Source organism: Anoplophora glabripennis, unplaced genomic scaffold, assembly GCF_000390285.2.
Source record: "Anoplophora glabripennis isolate ALB-LARVAE unplaced genomic scaffold, Agla_2.0 scaffold2, whole genome shotgun sequence".
NCBI lineage: Eukaryota > Metazoa > Arthropoda > Insecta > Coleoptera > Cerambycidae > Anoplophora > Anoplophora glabripennis.
The window spans coordinates 3,758,131-3,771,613 of NW_019416325.1; the positions used below are offsets into that span (position 1 = coordinate 3,758,131).

A 13,483-nucleotide genomic window follows, 5' to 3' on the forward strand; every position below is an offset into this window, starting at 1 on the left:
GGGGGTTTCCGGAGTCACTGTACTCAAATCCGATATCAGATTTACAAAATTCGTTTTTAAAAATTTAATCAATTATCTACGTACATTATTACCTGAGATTAGGCAGAAAACCCGTGAGAGAATCTGTTATTTTCTGAAAATTTGGTCGGCCATCTTGGATCCGCCATCTTGAATTTTGCAAAAAGTTTTGTTTATATATTTCTTCTTTTTTATTATTATTAATTTATTGTTACGTAAACAAATCTTTGTGATGCCTTATTTATTCTACAATTGAGCTTCTGTTTCGTTGGAAGAATTAAATTAAACAAATAAATAATTAAATAGTAAGATTTACTATTATTCAGAAGAACAAAACACCCGGTACACTAGCGGGCAACATCATGAACAACACGATTTCATTAAACGCAACAGCTACCCCACCCCACGTAATTAAACGTAATGTACGATTTTATTGGGGAACACCTAACGGTTCTAGATTTTGATAAATCCCCTGTACCTACCAGCGCACGCGCGCTTATGCCCACATCCACGCATCCCCCGCGTTCGATGCGATTTAGCGACTTTTCATTTAGGGTAGAGCGCCGGCGTCGCGATGATGCTGCATTGACGTTTAATTCGGAGTCCACAGTGCCAGTTTCCAGCGTGCGCCATTCTCAGAAGCAAATCAAAATATGCCTGGCCCAGGAAAATCCTTCAGACAAGGCCTAAGAAGTACCTTGCTTCTTGTGTATGTCAACCCCTAAGCCATGACTTCTGTAAAGGCCAGGCCGTAACTGAGAAAGTAAGTATTTGTGTTTAATCACCCACCTTTCGAATTTTGCATGCAACTACTGTAGGATTAATGAATTGTCGATTTTTTTGTATAGGTACTTAATTACCGACCTTTGGAATTTTAAATTACGTATCTTTCGAATTTTGCATCCACCTGCTGTAGGATTTATATTGTTTTCGCTTTTTGTTCGTATATTATTACTGACCTTTCAAATTTTGCAGTCAATTACTGACATAATTTATAAAGTTGTTTGTTGTAATTTTGCATACGTTTACTGAAGGAATTTGTGCTTTGTTTTCGTTTTCTTGCACGTATTTAATTACCGATCTTTCGAGTTTATATGCGCCTACTGACAGTATACTTTTTCCGCTTTTTGTTACGTGTTTAAATTACTGATCTTTCGAATTTTGCATGCAGTTACGGGATTCACAAGTTGCTTCCACTTTTTCACCAACCTGTCGAATTTTGCATGCAACCGCTGAGTGCATTTGTACATTGTTTTCATTTAATTACCGATCTTTTGAATTTTGGATGCATCTATTGAGAATTCGTAAATTATCTACGCTTTTTGCTCATATTTAACTACCCATATTTCGGATTTTGAATGCATCTACTAGATCGTGTACAGGGTGACAGGCTGATGGTTGGGCGCCATAACAGAAAAAAAAAACAGAACGAGAAACTGCAAGCGGGAATCTTTGTTTCATGACGATCTAACATTAAATTCTATCAACAACTTACAACGATTAAAAATGTTTTTCAGTATCTCTTCCCATTCAACAGATATAATGTAATATACAGGGTGAGTCAGAAAGAATGGGTCAACACTAAGCTGGAGATACTAGACACCAAAATATTACTCAGTTTGAGCTCATGATGTCTTATGTCGCAGGTTTAAAAAATACAGGGTGTTCAAGGTTTAAATTTTATTATGAAATTTCTCAATACATTTTACTATACACTCTCTTAAATGTCTCCGAATATTAAACAAAATGTCCCTATTATTTTTAAATGCATTCGCGGCTACTTGTATTTTCTGCCACAACCCCTCAACAGAATTAATATTTCTTCACGTTACACCACACCCTTCAAGTTTGACCCTTACCCTGTACATTGTTTTCCTTTTTGCAAGTATTTAATTACCGACCTTTTGAATTTCGCATACATCTACTGGGAAAGTTTATAAGTTGTTTACTTTTTGTACGTATTTAATTAACCGATCTTTCGAATGTTGCATGTGTCTACTGAGAGGATATTAAATTAGTTTCGCTTTTTTGCGTTGAAGGGATGTTTGGAGGTAAACTGCGATCGTGGATGGAAGCAGTCCGTCCAAGGAAAAAGCAGCACAGGAAGGATAAACCGGCAAAAAGCAACAATGTCTCCATATCCGGATGTGAGGCTAAAAATGGTAAACCGGAGAGATCGGATAATGCAATAATATTACCTAACGACTTTAGGGTGAGTCTGTTTGTATATTTTGACAAGCGTGCACATAGTCGGCTAAGTTTGTGGGTTTTATTCATAGTTTGGTTTAAAGGGTTGTAAAAAATATATTTTTTAAGTGGACAACGTAGATTATTAAAGATATAATAATAACTTATTTATACATTGCACAGCCCCACAAAAAAAAAGGATCGGATCTGGTATTCAGACCCGTGTATTTCCATATATTTTTTCCGCTGAATCCGAATCTGCCTGCAGATTTGGCCCAACGGGTCTGAGTTTTCGGGAAAATTCAAAAAACAGGTCAAAATTCACAAAAAACGTCATTTACGATCGACGAAAGTTATACAAAATCAAATTATTCTACCAGCTCACTAGACGTATGATTTTTCACTCGTTTAATTGCAATTTATCATCATAGAGTCAGACAAGCTGGTCCAATTTCATTCAAAAACAGAAAATAGATCAAAATACAAAAACAAAAAATACAAAAACGCCATTTTCATGGCATAATTCGTGTTACAGAGTTCTGGATCCATCTTTTTATCCACCCACCCATTTATGAATTCATACATCTTTCTGTCCAGTCGTTCATGCATGAATAAGCATAAATGTCGGTAATAGGTTTGTCAAACATGGTTCAAAAAATAGAAAATATTGCAGAAGTGACAATTTCTATTTACTAATTGACCTATTTCAACGATTTTTTTAATTTTGAAAAAAAATATGAATTTTGTTCCAGCATTTTGGAACAAAGTGTATATCTTTTTTAATCTTATATGTATATTCCTTCTCATTTTTTATGTAATTTCCTTTTCTGGCATCTTGTACCAAGGGATTTGTTTCCTCCGACATCCTTTGTGAACCTTATTATCCATTTCTTTTTCTTTCTGGATGTTTGTTAGCTGTCACCAAACTCTTGGAATATTACGTTAAGAGTATTCCCTAATACACCCACATCAGTATGCATTTTGATAGCCAGTGGCAATAAAAGTTTATTCCCAGTCGTATGTATTAAGAAAATATACATCGTTAAGAATGTGACGTCATTAATACTGCTTTTGTATGTTTTGTTCTTTTTGCATAGTCAAAATGTAATTCAATCATAAAATGGTATTTATCTGTTGGCATACTATAATGCTGAGCTGTATATACTACAGGGTGTTTCAATGAAAGTTTCCCGCCTGGAGAATATCGGAATTAAAAAACAAAAAACAAAAAACCCTTTGGAACTAAATCATAGCAACCTTTTCGATGGGTACTAGCGCAACATTCAAAAGTGATCTACTGAGAATTTGTGTTGTCATGTGCATTCTGTCAAGAAGCGTTCTAAAATCATATTTTGCATTTTCTCGAAAACGAAAAATTCGGAAAGGCCAAAAGTGAAACTCTAAGGCGAAAATCACTTAAGGAGCATGGTGCAGCAACCGTGGGATGGGATCGAACGTCAACTTTGGTACTTTGCAATCATAAACTTGGCCAGTACGCTCTTAAGCTCAACAATGCTAATATTTTTGAAATACCCTTTGCTTTTAAAATGTTTGAGTTTGTTTTAACACCCTATGTATTCTGTTACATTTTTACGAACAATTCTTTAAGATTAAGATCAAAGAAAAGCGAAATTATAAAATAATCATACATTTATTTTGGTCCATACTTCTGAATCCTGTAAATATACGTTATTTTGCATTCAAATGACTGATTGTTTTGTGTAATTCATTCTTTGTTTGATCCTTAACTATGTCATTAAATGTATATTGGGATCATTCATCTCTATACGTTCTATACATGCGTCAGCATCTTTTAAAAAATATTTATCTTTGAAGTTACATCATTACTTGGAAGATCAGTGGTATTGAAAATAGCGACTTTTTGTTTGCTTTCTGTCTCCGTCGACAGATTTGATTCATTATGTCGACAAAGGCTTTTCCCTTTATATATAAGGCAGTATTCAGCATCGGTGTCACATCTGGATGATACATAGTTCTTAATAAAAATTCGCCAAGCTTTTTACATACCTAACTTACTAAAGTCACATTTATTTCTACAGAGGAACGACGAAGACGAATATACATGAATTTTCCGTAGTTTTATTAAACTCAGTTTGTTATTTCCCCCTCATTTGGATATATATTAAGAAGACAATAATAATATACATATCATTTCCCCAAAATTTGTCTGTCTATTATTTTAAGTTGAATTATTATATTAAATACCACGTAGGAAAATGATAGAAGAGAAGTCATTGCCAGCACCGCCTCAAAAAAACAAGACAACCCTCAGTCTGGATCATCTGGAGTATCTAATTCTCGTTACTCAGCAAACAACTTGTCCTCTCCTGAGTCAGCATACTCCACGGGGTACTCGACAGATGGCACATCACCTGGAGCTCCTCCCGAATACCTGTTAAATAATCCCTCTAGACATTCCGGTGAGTACTTTTTAACATTAATATATATTCCAGTCCTAAAGTACATGTAGAACCTTGGGACGATTTAATTCATTTTAAAAGATTCCGAAAGCTCTTAAATGTAGAAGAGATATGTTGATTTTGGCAAAATCTAGATTATCTTCACAAATTTACACAACCTTAGTATTTCCAAGTAATCAATATTGGCCATAATATGAAAATAATAACACGTAATTCTCACTTGTACGCCTATGACACGCACTGGTATAGTCTTTCCGAAGTCAGTTGAACATGTAAAAAACCGCCTGGCAACAAAATTTAATGAGTTTCATAGGCGTCCCTAAAAAGTTTTCTGATAAAGGTAAAAAATTATAATAATTTGTATATAATGTGCAGAAAATGTCTATTTGGTTAACAACATATTTTAATTATTTATGTCCTCAAACAATTTTATTATTATTATTTGTTCCGTTTCAAAAGGTCTCCAAAATGCCATGTTGTAATAATATTAGTAAACAAAATATCTCTCTTATTTCTCCCTTTCGCAATTGTAATATCAATGATTAATAGAATTAAAATTAAATGAATCACACCAAATTCCGTATTGCCGCACCGCACTGCTGGGCAATTTGTCGACCACTTGTCAGCGGCTGAGATTTATTGCCCAGTGGACCAATGCAACTGTATTTGCATTTCGTTTGCCCGCGCTCACATTCTTCAACTGGGCGTATACATTTCTACCACCTCTACTTTTAGTTCGACCAGACCTGTATGTGGGTATCGATTCTCTTTTTATTTACGATAAACGAAGATAGACATCGTCGGTTGTAAACAATAGAACGTTCCATAATATCGAAACGCTGTGAGATTAGCGGTATATTGAATTTTCCATGCAAATAATGCAGAAAATAATGATATCGTATTAAGAAATAGCAAAAATTGTAGTTTTAGTTATTTATGACTCTACTGCCTATAATTTTAACCCTGGAGTATAGTAATAGCTAGAGTTTGACACTTCTGTGCTCTCATCAGTTTATGTCAACACGTTTCGCTTTTATGTATGTATATTTAAAGTCAAATGCATAAAAGCGATTGGCTCTTACAGTTGTCGTACTGGGTATTTTTATTACATAACCTAATTTTTATATTCGACGTGTAAAAATATGTTTTTGATTCACACGAACTATTGACATGAGTGAGTCTGCAAGAATATCATCAATTTATTATCCCATCAGGCATATTTTACTTTCATTTGCTGTATAATCCCTTACAAATTGAATTTTGTTATGGGGGGTAACTGACTTTTTTGCGTTATTGATACTTTGATAGTTCTATAAAAGGAAGACCATGGAAAGTTTAAATTAAACATCCTGTAAATGTCAAACTCTAGTAGTAACACAGAGAACAACAATGAGGGACATTATAATATAACCAGATTTGCCCTGTTTTCTTTGCTACAACTTTTTTTTTTATTATTATAATTTTAAATTAAGAACATTTACAGACAAAACAGGAAGACTTAATTTTGTAGGTAAATTAAAAAAGTAATCTAATCAGCCATTCTTTAATAAAACAAAAGTATAAAAAATGACGTCACTTTTGGATGTTACTTATTTTGTGACCAATTTGACTAAAATTTTTGCAAATTTTCAGATCGATATAATTTACAAGGTCCTGTTCTGAATTCTGTCCAACTTCCGAATTCTCCTAGAAGCAGAAATGAAAATTCTTGCACCGTGGTACTGAAAAATTCAGCTCAATTAGTTTCAAATCATATTAATGGACCTAGAACACCTATACTTCAGGTAAATTCCTTAATGTTGGTACTTACAATTAGTTCATTTCTAATGTAAATGGGTCAAAATAAAAGTTAGGAAAACTTAAAAGACACCTGTATTATTTTAAATGAAGAGTTTAATTTTAACAGACTATTTTTATAAAAATAAAACGGTATAAGTAATATACAGGGCGTTTCTTTAATATTGTGAACAAATTTTAGTTAGAATATCTGTAAAACCTGATGCAATAGAACAACCTTCGGGAAAGTAAAGTATGGTTTTTGCTGTAACTCGAGTCACATTTTGTCGACCTTTGTTTTCATAATCCCTAAACCCTACAACGTTTCCCAACATTTCTATTATCTTTCAAAGGTATCCACCAATTGTTCAAGAATAGTTGAATAACAGATAGTGCTATTTCTTTTCAGTACTTATTTAGTATGTAAAATTTCAGCAAACTCTGCCCACTGCTGTTTCAAAAATAACATGGTCTTTGAATCAAGACATCGATAAACTGATACAAATAAACCTTTTATCTTGGCCCATTAGCAGCTGTCTATGATGTTTATCACGATGTGTTTTCCAGTCAGAAATATGTAGAAAACACCTTAGTCTCATTATCAGTTACAATTATAATGTAATTTATTTGTTCTAACATACTGAAAATCTGAAATCATATGGGCCATGTAACGAAAATTATTTAGCTTTACAGGGTGTTCCATTTCGCGTGGACGCTACATAAATTTGTTATTTTAAAAGGAACACCCTGTATATTACTGCGTTTTGAATTCCTTGATTAATATTAGGTAGAGTTTATTAAATGTACATGGTGTTTAAAACTTACCGTTTTCGAGATAATCAGTTGTTTTTGAAAAAAATTACAATTTCAACTCTCTAAAAGAGGCTATATAGCGTCTAAACCGTAAGAGTTATAAATCTGCAGTTTTCACAGTTCGTTTTGGCATAAATCACTATCTTATCATCTGTGAACAAAACGTGTACGTTATTCAGACTCGGAAATACTGAGACCTACATTTAATAATCTTACGAGTTGAAAAACTTGTTTTTTAATGGAATGACCCATATTAATTGTCATGGGTGAATGTAAAATTGAATGCCCTTTCGACTGTAAAGAAAATTGACACTGTTATAAAAATTAAACATCAATACAGAGATTTTAGTATTTCTTTTCCAGTAATTTCTGTTGGATATTAAAAAGAGATATACGTATGACAGAATGTATCCTGTACTTAGATCACTTGAAGATGTAAGAAAGCGGTACAAAAGGAAAAAGAATGTTTCCATGTTTTCCTACAATATTTATCTTTATAAATTTGATATGAGATATGGCTAAGCTTGTACTGTATCCGTATGGAAAATACGTATTCAAATGTGTGTGCATATTTCTGACTTGAGTAAATTTATTATGTTGTGATAAAAGCTTTATATTTGGATATTAAAGTTAATGCCTGTAATATTGCTGATGCCATACTAGACCAGGGCGGATCTGTCGAAATATGCCACTTCTTGGATGTAAGAGGGGGCAAGCTAATTTTTCTTGGAATACTTTCAGTACAGCTCACATTATAAAAGTGTAGATCCCTAGATCTGGGCGAGGTCCGGAACATTTTCAAAATTGCAAAAATGTTTAAAAAATTTAAAAAATACCTATTTTATCCGAGTTTTTTTTATTTATATCTTGGTACCTATGCATTTTGGAAGAATATTGAAGAGGGTCTACCCTTTTATTATGTAGCACTGAAGGTAATCCAGAAAAAATTTGCTTGCCCCCTCTCACATCCACCTCAAAACAGATCCGCCCTGGTCTATACTGTAACCCAAAAAAAATGTATGCACGAGAATTCTATTTGAAAAGAATTTAGTAAAAATAAATAAAAGTATCAGAGTTGATAATAACAAGAATATATACCTTAGAACATTTAAAACGAGCATTATTGGAAATGATATTGAACATATCCTGACTATAAATACCAAATATAATCAGCTGCTAACCTGCTAACTGTTGAAGTTAAGTTAGTGCCTTGCAGTGTAGTAGAAAGGTTGTTTTGTTCGGTAGTCGTAAATGTCATAGTATCCTGTCTCGGTGTGTGTATGTTATTCGATATTTGATCTGTACTCATTGGAATGGAGTACTAACAGAACGGAGACCATGGAGAATCGAAGGTGGCTGCTCAAATCGAAGACATTATTGGTGGGCCTAAAAGTCCTTCGTTGGGAATTACTTCACCGAGGCAACGCAATAGAATTAGGACAAATCCGTGGCTGCCTAGTAACGTTCCTAGTCCTGTTCCAGCCAAACACGAAATCAGCAAAACAACCACGCCTTCGAAAATCAACAGAGACAGTCCGTAAGTTAATCCGCTTTGTAAATAAATTAAATAAGTAAAATCGCGATATCTCTTTCTGAAGTAGATAGATACACGAAATAAAAATGTGGCCTCTTCCAAGGATGAGACTCATGCTACCATGCTTCGTCACTCTTTAGTTTATTTATTTGCCAAAATAACACCCATGTTTCTACCAACAAGTACACTGTAAAAAAATCGGTGTGAGTGAAAGCAGTAATTCCCATACATATGCTTCAAACATAAGAATTGGAGCAGTCTTAGAAACAATTTCTAATTTGCTAAATTGAAACTATTCCGACCAACTACGAATTGACTTTTGACATTGTAAATTTGCAGCTCATTTATGTAAAGGAGAAAGAATTTCTGCGAAATTTGGAACAAATGTAAGATAAAAAATAATCATACTTATAAATCGTTGCAGATGCTTACATTTTTTTAAGACTGTTCCGTGTCTTCTTTATGTGATTTACTTCTAAATAAAATGCCATCAAAATGCACCAATGCAAAATCTAAACTTAAAACCACTTCACTCATAAATCTTTGAAAGGTTTGTGACGCATTTCTTAAGCCAAAAGGCATCCTAAGAAACTCAAAAGTCCGAATGGTACTGTTATAACTGTTTTAAAAACATATTCCTCAGTTAGAATCTGAATTTTGAAAAATATAACCACGAATATGTGGTCGTACGGAAACAAAATCAGTCCTATAACCCTGCGACTATTGATGGAAACTTCCTATTCCATAAAGCCCAAAAATCTTCTAGTATTTTACATTTAATGAGTTTCTCTGTGAAGAAGCCCTGCAAAGTAGTTTATCAACAATTTTAGTATATTTGAAATCTCTAAAGACAGTTTGAATGAACCGAGAAAGTCGACTCTGCTTCAAAACTACACCAAAATTTGCTGTGAATCAATACAGTGGTTTTTAGTAACTATTTTCCAGTAATTTATGTTGGATGTTCAAAAAAAGATACGTATGGAAAGAAAACAAGAGAAAAATAAATCCTCTGTATAAATCTTTCGAAGACAGAAGAGAGCTACCGCTATTGTATCACAAGGGGATAAAGAATAGCTGAAAATTACTGTAGCTTCTAAGTGTAGTTTTATTCTTTTGACTTATTGACAGCAGACTTCAGAAATTTTTGTGGATTGGAAAAGTTATATGTCTATTGTTTAAGAAACCTACTGAATTCAAAGTAAATGCATAGGTTGGTCTCATTCATGGAACAGGCCACTTTTTTAATTTTGTGTCTTTGTAATTTAAATATTAAGTATGCCTAATCGTCTATTTCAATACCAATCCAATGTATATTGAGAACTAAAATCAATTTGAAGTGGTTCATAAAATGTCATGGTCAAAATTAATCTTTTCATTGGCAGTAGGTCCCGTCGCTTCCTAAGCCCAGTGGTCAGCAGACGCCATTCTCTATCCTCTTCCTCCTGCTCATCCTTAAGCGGAACCAGTCTATCATTAGAACCACCGAGACCCCGTTCTGCAAGTGATGACGAAGACTGCACTTTAAACGAAATGATGGGCAAATACGATGAAAGCTACGTATATGAGAAAGAGACTGACATCCTAAGCGACAGTGATCCAACGGACTGCGAAACGGACATAGATACCGGACAAGACGGCGGAGACGAAGATGATCCATTCGAAGGAGAATTAGATTTCATTGATAACGGTTCCCATTTGGAGTACGATCCTCGATTAGACCACAACACTGGTCATTGTTCCTACTACAACTTCGACGTTCCAAGGAAGAGGTCTTCAAGAAGACGAACGACGCGTAGAAGCAGCAAACAAGCCAGCGAAAAGAAGCGGAGATCGAGCTCGAACAAGAAACATCACGTGAAGCAGTTTGAAGGGGAAAGGTTGACCAAAGGCATTTTAGATGGATCCAAGAGCGCTGGAGCAACTCCTCTCTCTGCCAGAAGAGCAGGTCATAGACCTGTTTCCAAATTAGCTCTCGAAGAGTGTCTTAAAAAGCGGTCTAACTCAGTAAGCTTCTATCGAAACCAAATAAACACAATAGACAAGCGAGACAAAGAAGCTGATCTAAAATACAAGGAGCTTATTATAGAAGCGGAACAAATCTTGCGTACAATGAAAACTAATGGTCTATCTCCTAGAAGAATCCCTGGTCCGGCAAATAAAAGAGTAGAGCTTCTACGAAACACCGAGTGTTCCAAAATAGACGTCTTCAGCAAGACCAGGAACGGTTTTACGGAGGATAGTGTAACGGAGAATACATTGTTTCCAAAAGTTCCGTCCAACACTAGCTATAACTGCTCTCGGTTCAGCCCGAAAAAGAGTCATATCACCAATTTTCTTATAAGCAACTCTCCAGTTCTAGTTAGGAAAGAATGGGATAACCAAAGTGAATTGCTAAAGCAGCATCTGTCTAACAGGAAGAAGAAGGATGAAGGCGTACACGCACACAAAGGTATTTTGGTCGAAGAGAAAAATGTGGACGTAATACGGGTAAGCCCAAGACACAAACGGCATGCCAATAAACGTGTGGAGAATTCCAGTTCTGATTCTGATGATGAACTGGAGAAGCCGTCGAGAAATTCCGCGTTAGATTGTCCACAAAGTGAGCCTGTAAGGAGGAAGGTGTATTTTGCCAACACAACTATCAACGCACATAAACCCCAAAGAAAAGGAAAAACGGTTGTTTTTAACCTCAAAAAGGAAGTAAATGATTACATGCAATCTAAAGGTTGCAGGACGAGCAGTACCGAGAATTTAAGACAGCAAGTCCTCCTAAATACTATCGTGAATTTAAAAAGGAACCTGGAAGATCAGTCTGCTTCTTTGAGACAAGTTTACAGGAGCTCTCACAACATATACGTATAAGGCATTATAGGGTATTGTGCAATCGTTTATAATTTTATACAAATTTGCATGACGAAAAATTGACTATAAACATGTAGGATGTCAACATAATTAGAGGATTTATGATTTCAATTAGCTAGAAAATTTATGTTATAGTTATAAATGTGCCATCTTCAATTGTAGGAACTTAATATAAGATCTATTTCAAGAAAGTATTTAGATGTGTTACAAGAAGTAATTTACTTTTAATAGCAATTTTCTTGTCGTGAAGAATGATGGAACTTGAAACAGAGTAATAAGTGCCAAAATTAGTACTAGGAATAGGAAGTACAATAAATTTTAACTCTCATCATTTTGAAAAATATAAAATAAAACGCTTATTTTGTTCACCATGGTGGTCCTTAAATACTTCCGATAATAATGGGGCTTAATACTAAGAAAAAAAGTTTAGTTCTAAAAAGTTTGCCACTGTCGTGTTACCAAAAGTTTAAGCTTATCCAATCAGCAAGATAGTTCGAGCTGTTGTTGAACTAAAATATTGGGCATTGGCTTATTGAGCGACAGGGTCTCACGTTGGGCGCCATGTCGCGCAAAAGCTAACTTACGCTGTCCAGCTAGTTGCGGATCTCAATTAGTTCCTTGGATTTGACAAATCTTATCTTCCTTCAACATGTTGCAGTTGGCTTCAGGATAATGGTCCACGCTCTTTGTGCACTTGTTTTTAGAGTTCAATTTTTAGGGTTTCGACACTTTCGACTGACCCTGTATAGTTTTAGCGCCGATTTTAAGGAATTAATTTTGCTTTATTGTTGACTTTTGAGCATGCTATAAAACGATTGACAATAGATTTTGGTTATAGAATAGTTGTAAAAATTTTGACCGTGCTGCAAGCACTGGCCAGGCATCCACCTCTGGTTAACGAACAGCCGATTTCCAGTGTAGACCTTCGATCGTTGGTGGAGGCGTCCCCATTGATTTCTTTTGTATGTTCCGATTTAATGCGGCTCCCTGAACCCCGACTAGTTTTCGCGCGTAACCATCAAAGGGTCTCAGCGATGCAGTTGGCCAGAATTTCGTTGAATTCGGAGAATTTTTTAATGTTCGAAATTCGAACCTGGAATCTGGGATTCGGTCTGCATTTCGAGCTGTTTTTGGCTGCTTGGAGCGGTTTTTTGGCGCGACTGCGGAGACTTTGGAAAGTCGTTCAGGGAATCTGGTTTTTCAATAAAATCCTAAGAATATGCTTTCGAAAACCAGTGATGTACAATTTTTTTATCAAAAAAATACAATGTTACATATATAAACAAAAATCAATTTTTTGTTCTAAAATTTAACACCCTGTAATCATCCCCTTTATTATCGCAGTATACTTAAGAACCATCCAGTGTTATAGCTTAAATGACAAATAATTATTAGAAAAAATAGATATCAAAGCGACAAGAAATTGTTGGCAAGATCATATATCCGCTTTTAAAGATATACGAGACACCATTTTTTGAGACACCAACAATTTTTTTAAGAGAATTAAATAACTACACTTTTGAACATTTCGAGACATGGTACCAAGGCCTACTGCAATTATTTTCATTTGAAAAACCATATTACTAATTTTTTATGAACCTGGACCTTAAAGATTTCTATGTCACGAGTATTACAAAAATTTAAAATCTTGCTAGTGTAAAGCAGAGCCTCATCTGTAACTAGAATTTTACTTCAAAAACCACCTACAAATTGTTTGTGAAGAAAATCTACTACTGCCAACATACAATAATTGTGCTTGTACTGAAATTGTGATCAACATCAAATATATTCACCCCTACCACGGGAATTTTTTATTGTGGTCCTCACTCAAGGCGAGGAATGACACTGCCAC

General features: G+C 34.8%; 1 protein-coding gene across 1 annotated transcript; it reads left to right on the forward strand.

The window, feature by feature from the left end:
- Positions 1-704: 704 nt before the first annotated feature.
- LOC108916179 lies at positions 705-11,631 on the forward strand. Its single transcript, XM_018722389.1, has 6 exons — positions 705-781; positions 2,058-2,230; positions 4,439-4,646; positions 6,279-6,430; positions 8,564-8,772; positions 10,152-11,631. Exons 2-6 carry the CDS (start codon positions 2,060-2,062, stop codon positions 11,629-11,631), a joined length of 2,220 nt encoding a protein of 739 aa, XP_018577905.1. The 5' UTR covers positions 705-781; positions 2,058-2,059.
- The last annotated feature ends 1,852 nt before the right edge of the window (positions 11,632-13,483 follow it).

Excerpts from the sequence above, each read along its gene's own strand:
- LOC108916179 (XM_018722389.1), top strand. The coding sequence starts at position 2,060 with ATGTTTGGAGGTAAACTGCGATCGTGGATGGAAGCAGTCCGTCCAAGG. Across the intron at positions 4,647-6,278 it reads TAATCCCTCTAGACATTCCG|ATCGATATAATTTACAAGGT; the intron begins GTGAGTACTTTT and ends GCAAATTTTCAG. Across the intron at positions 8,773-10,151 it reads AAAATCAACAGAGACAGTCC|TAGGTCCCGTCGCTTCCTAA; the intron begins GTAAGTTAATCC and ends TTTCATTGGCAG.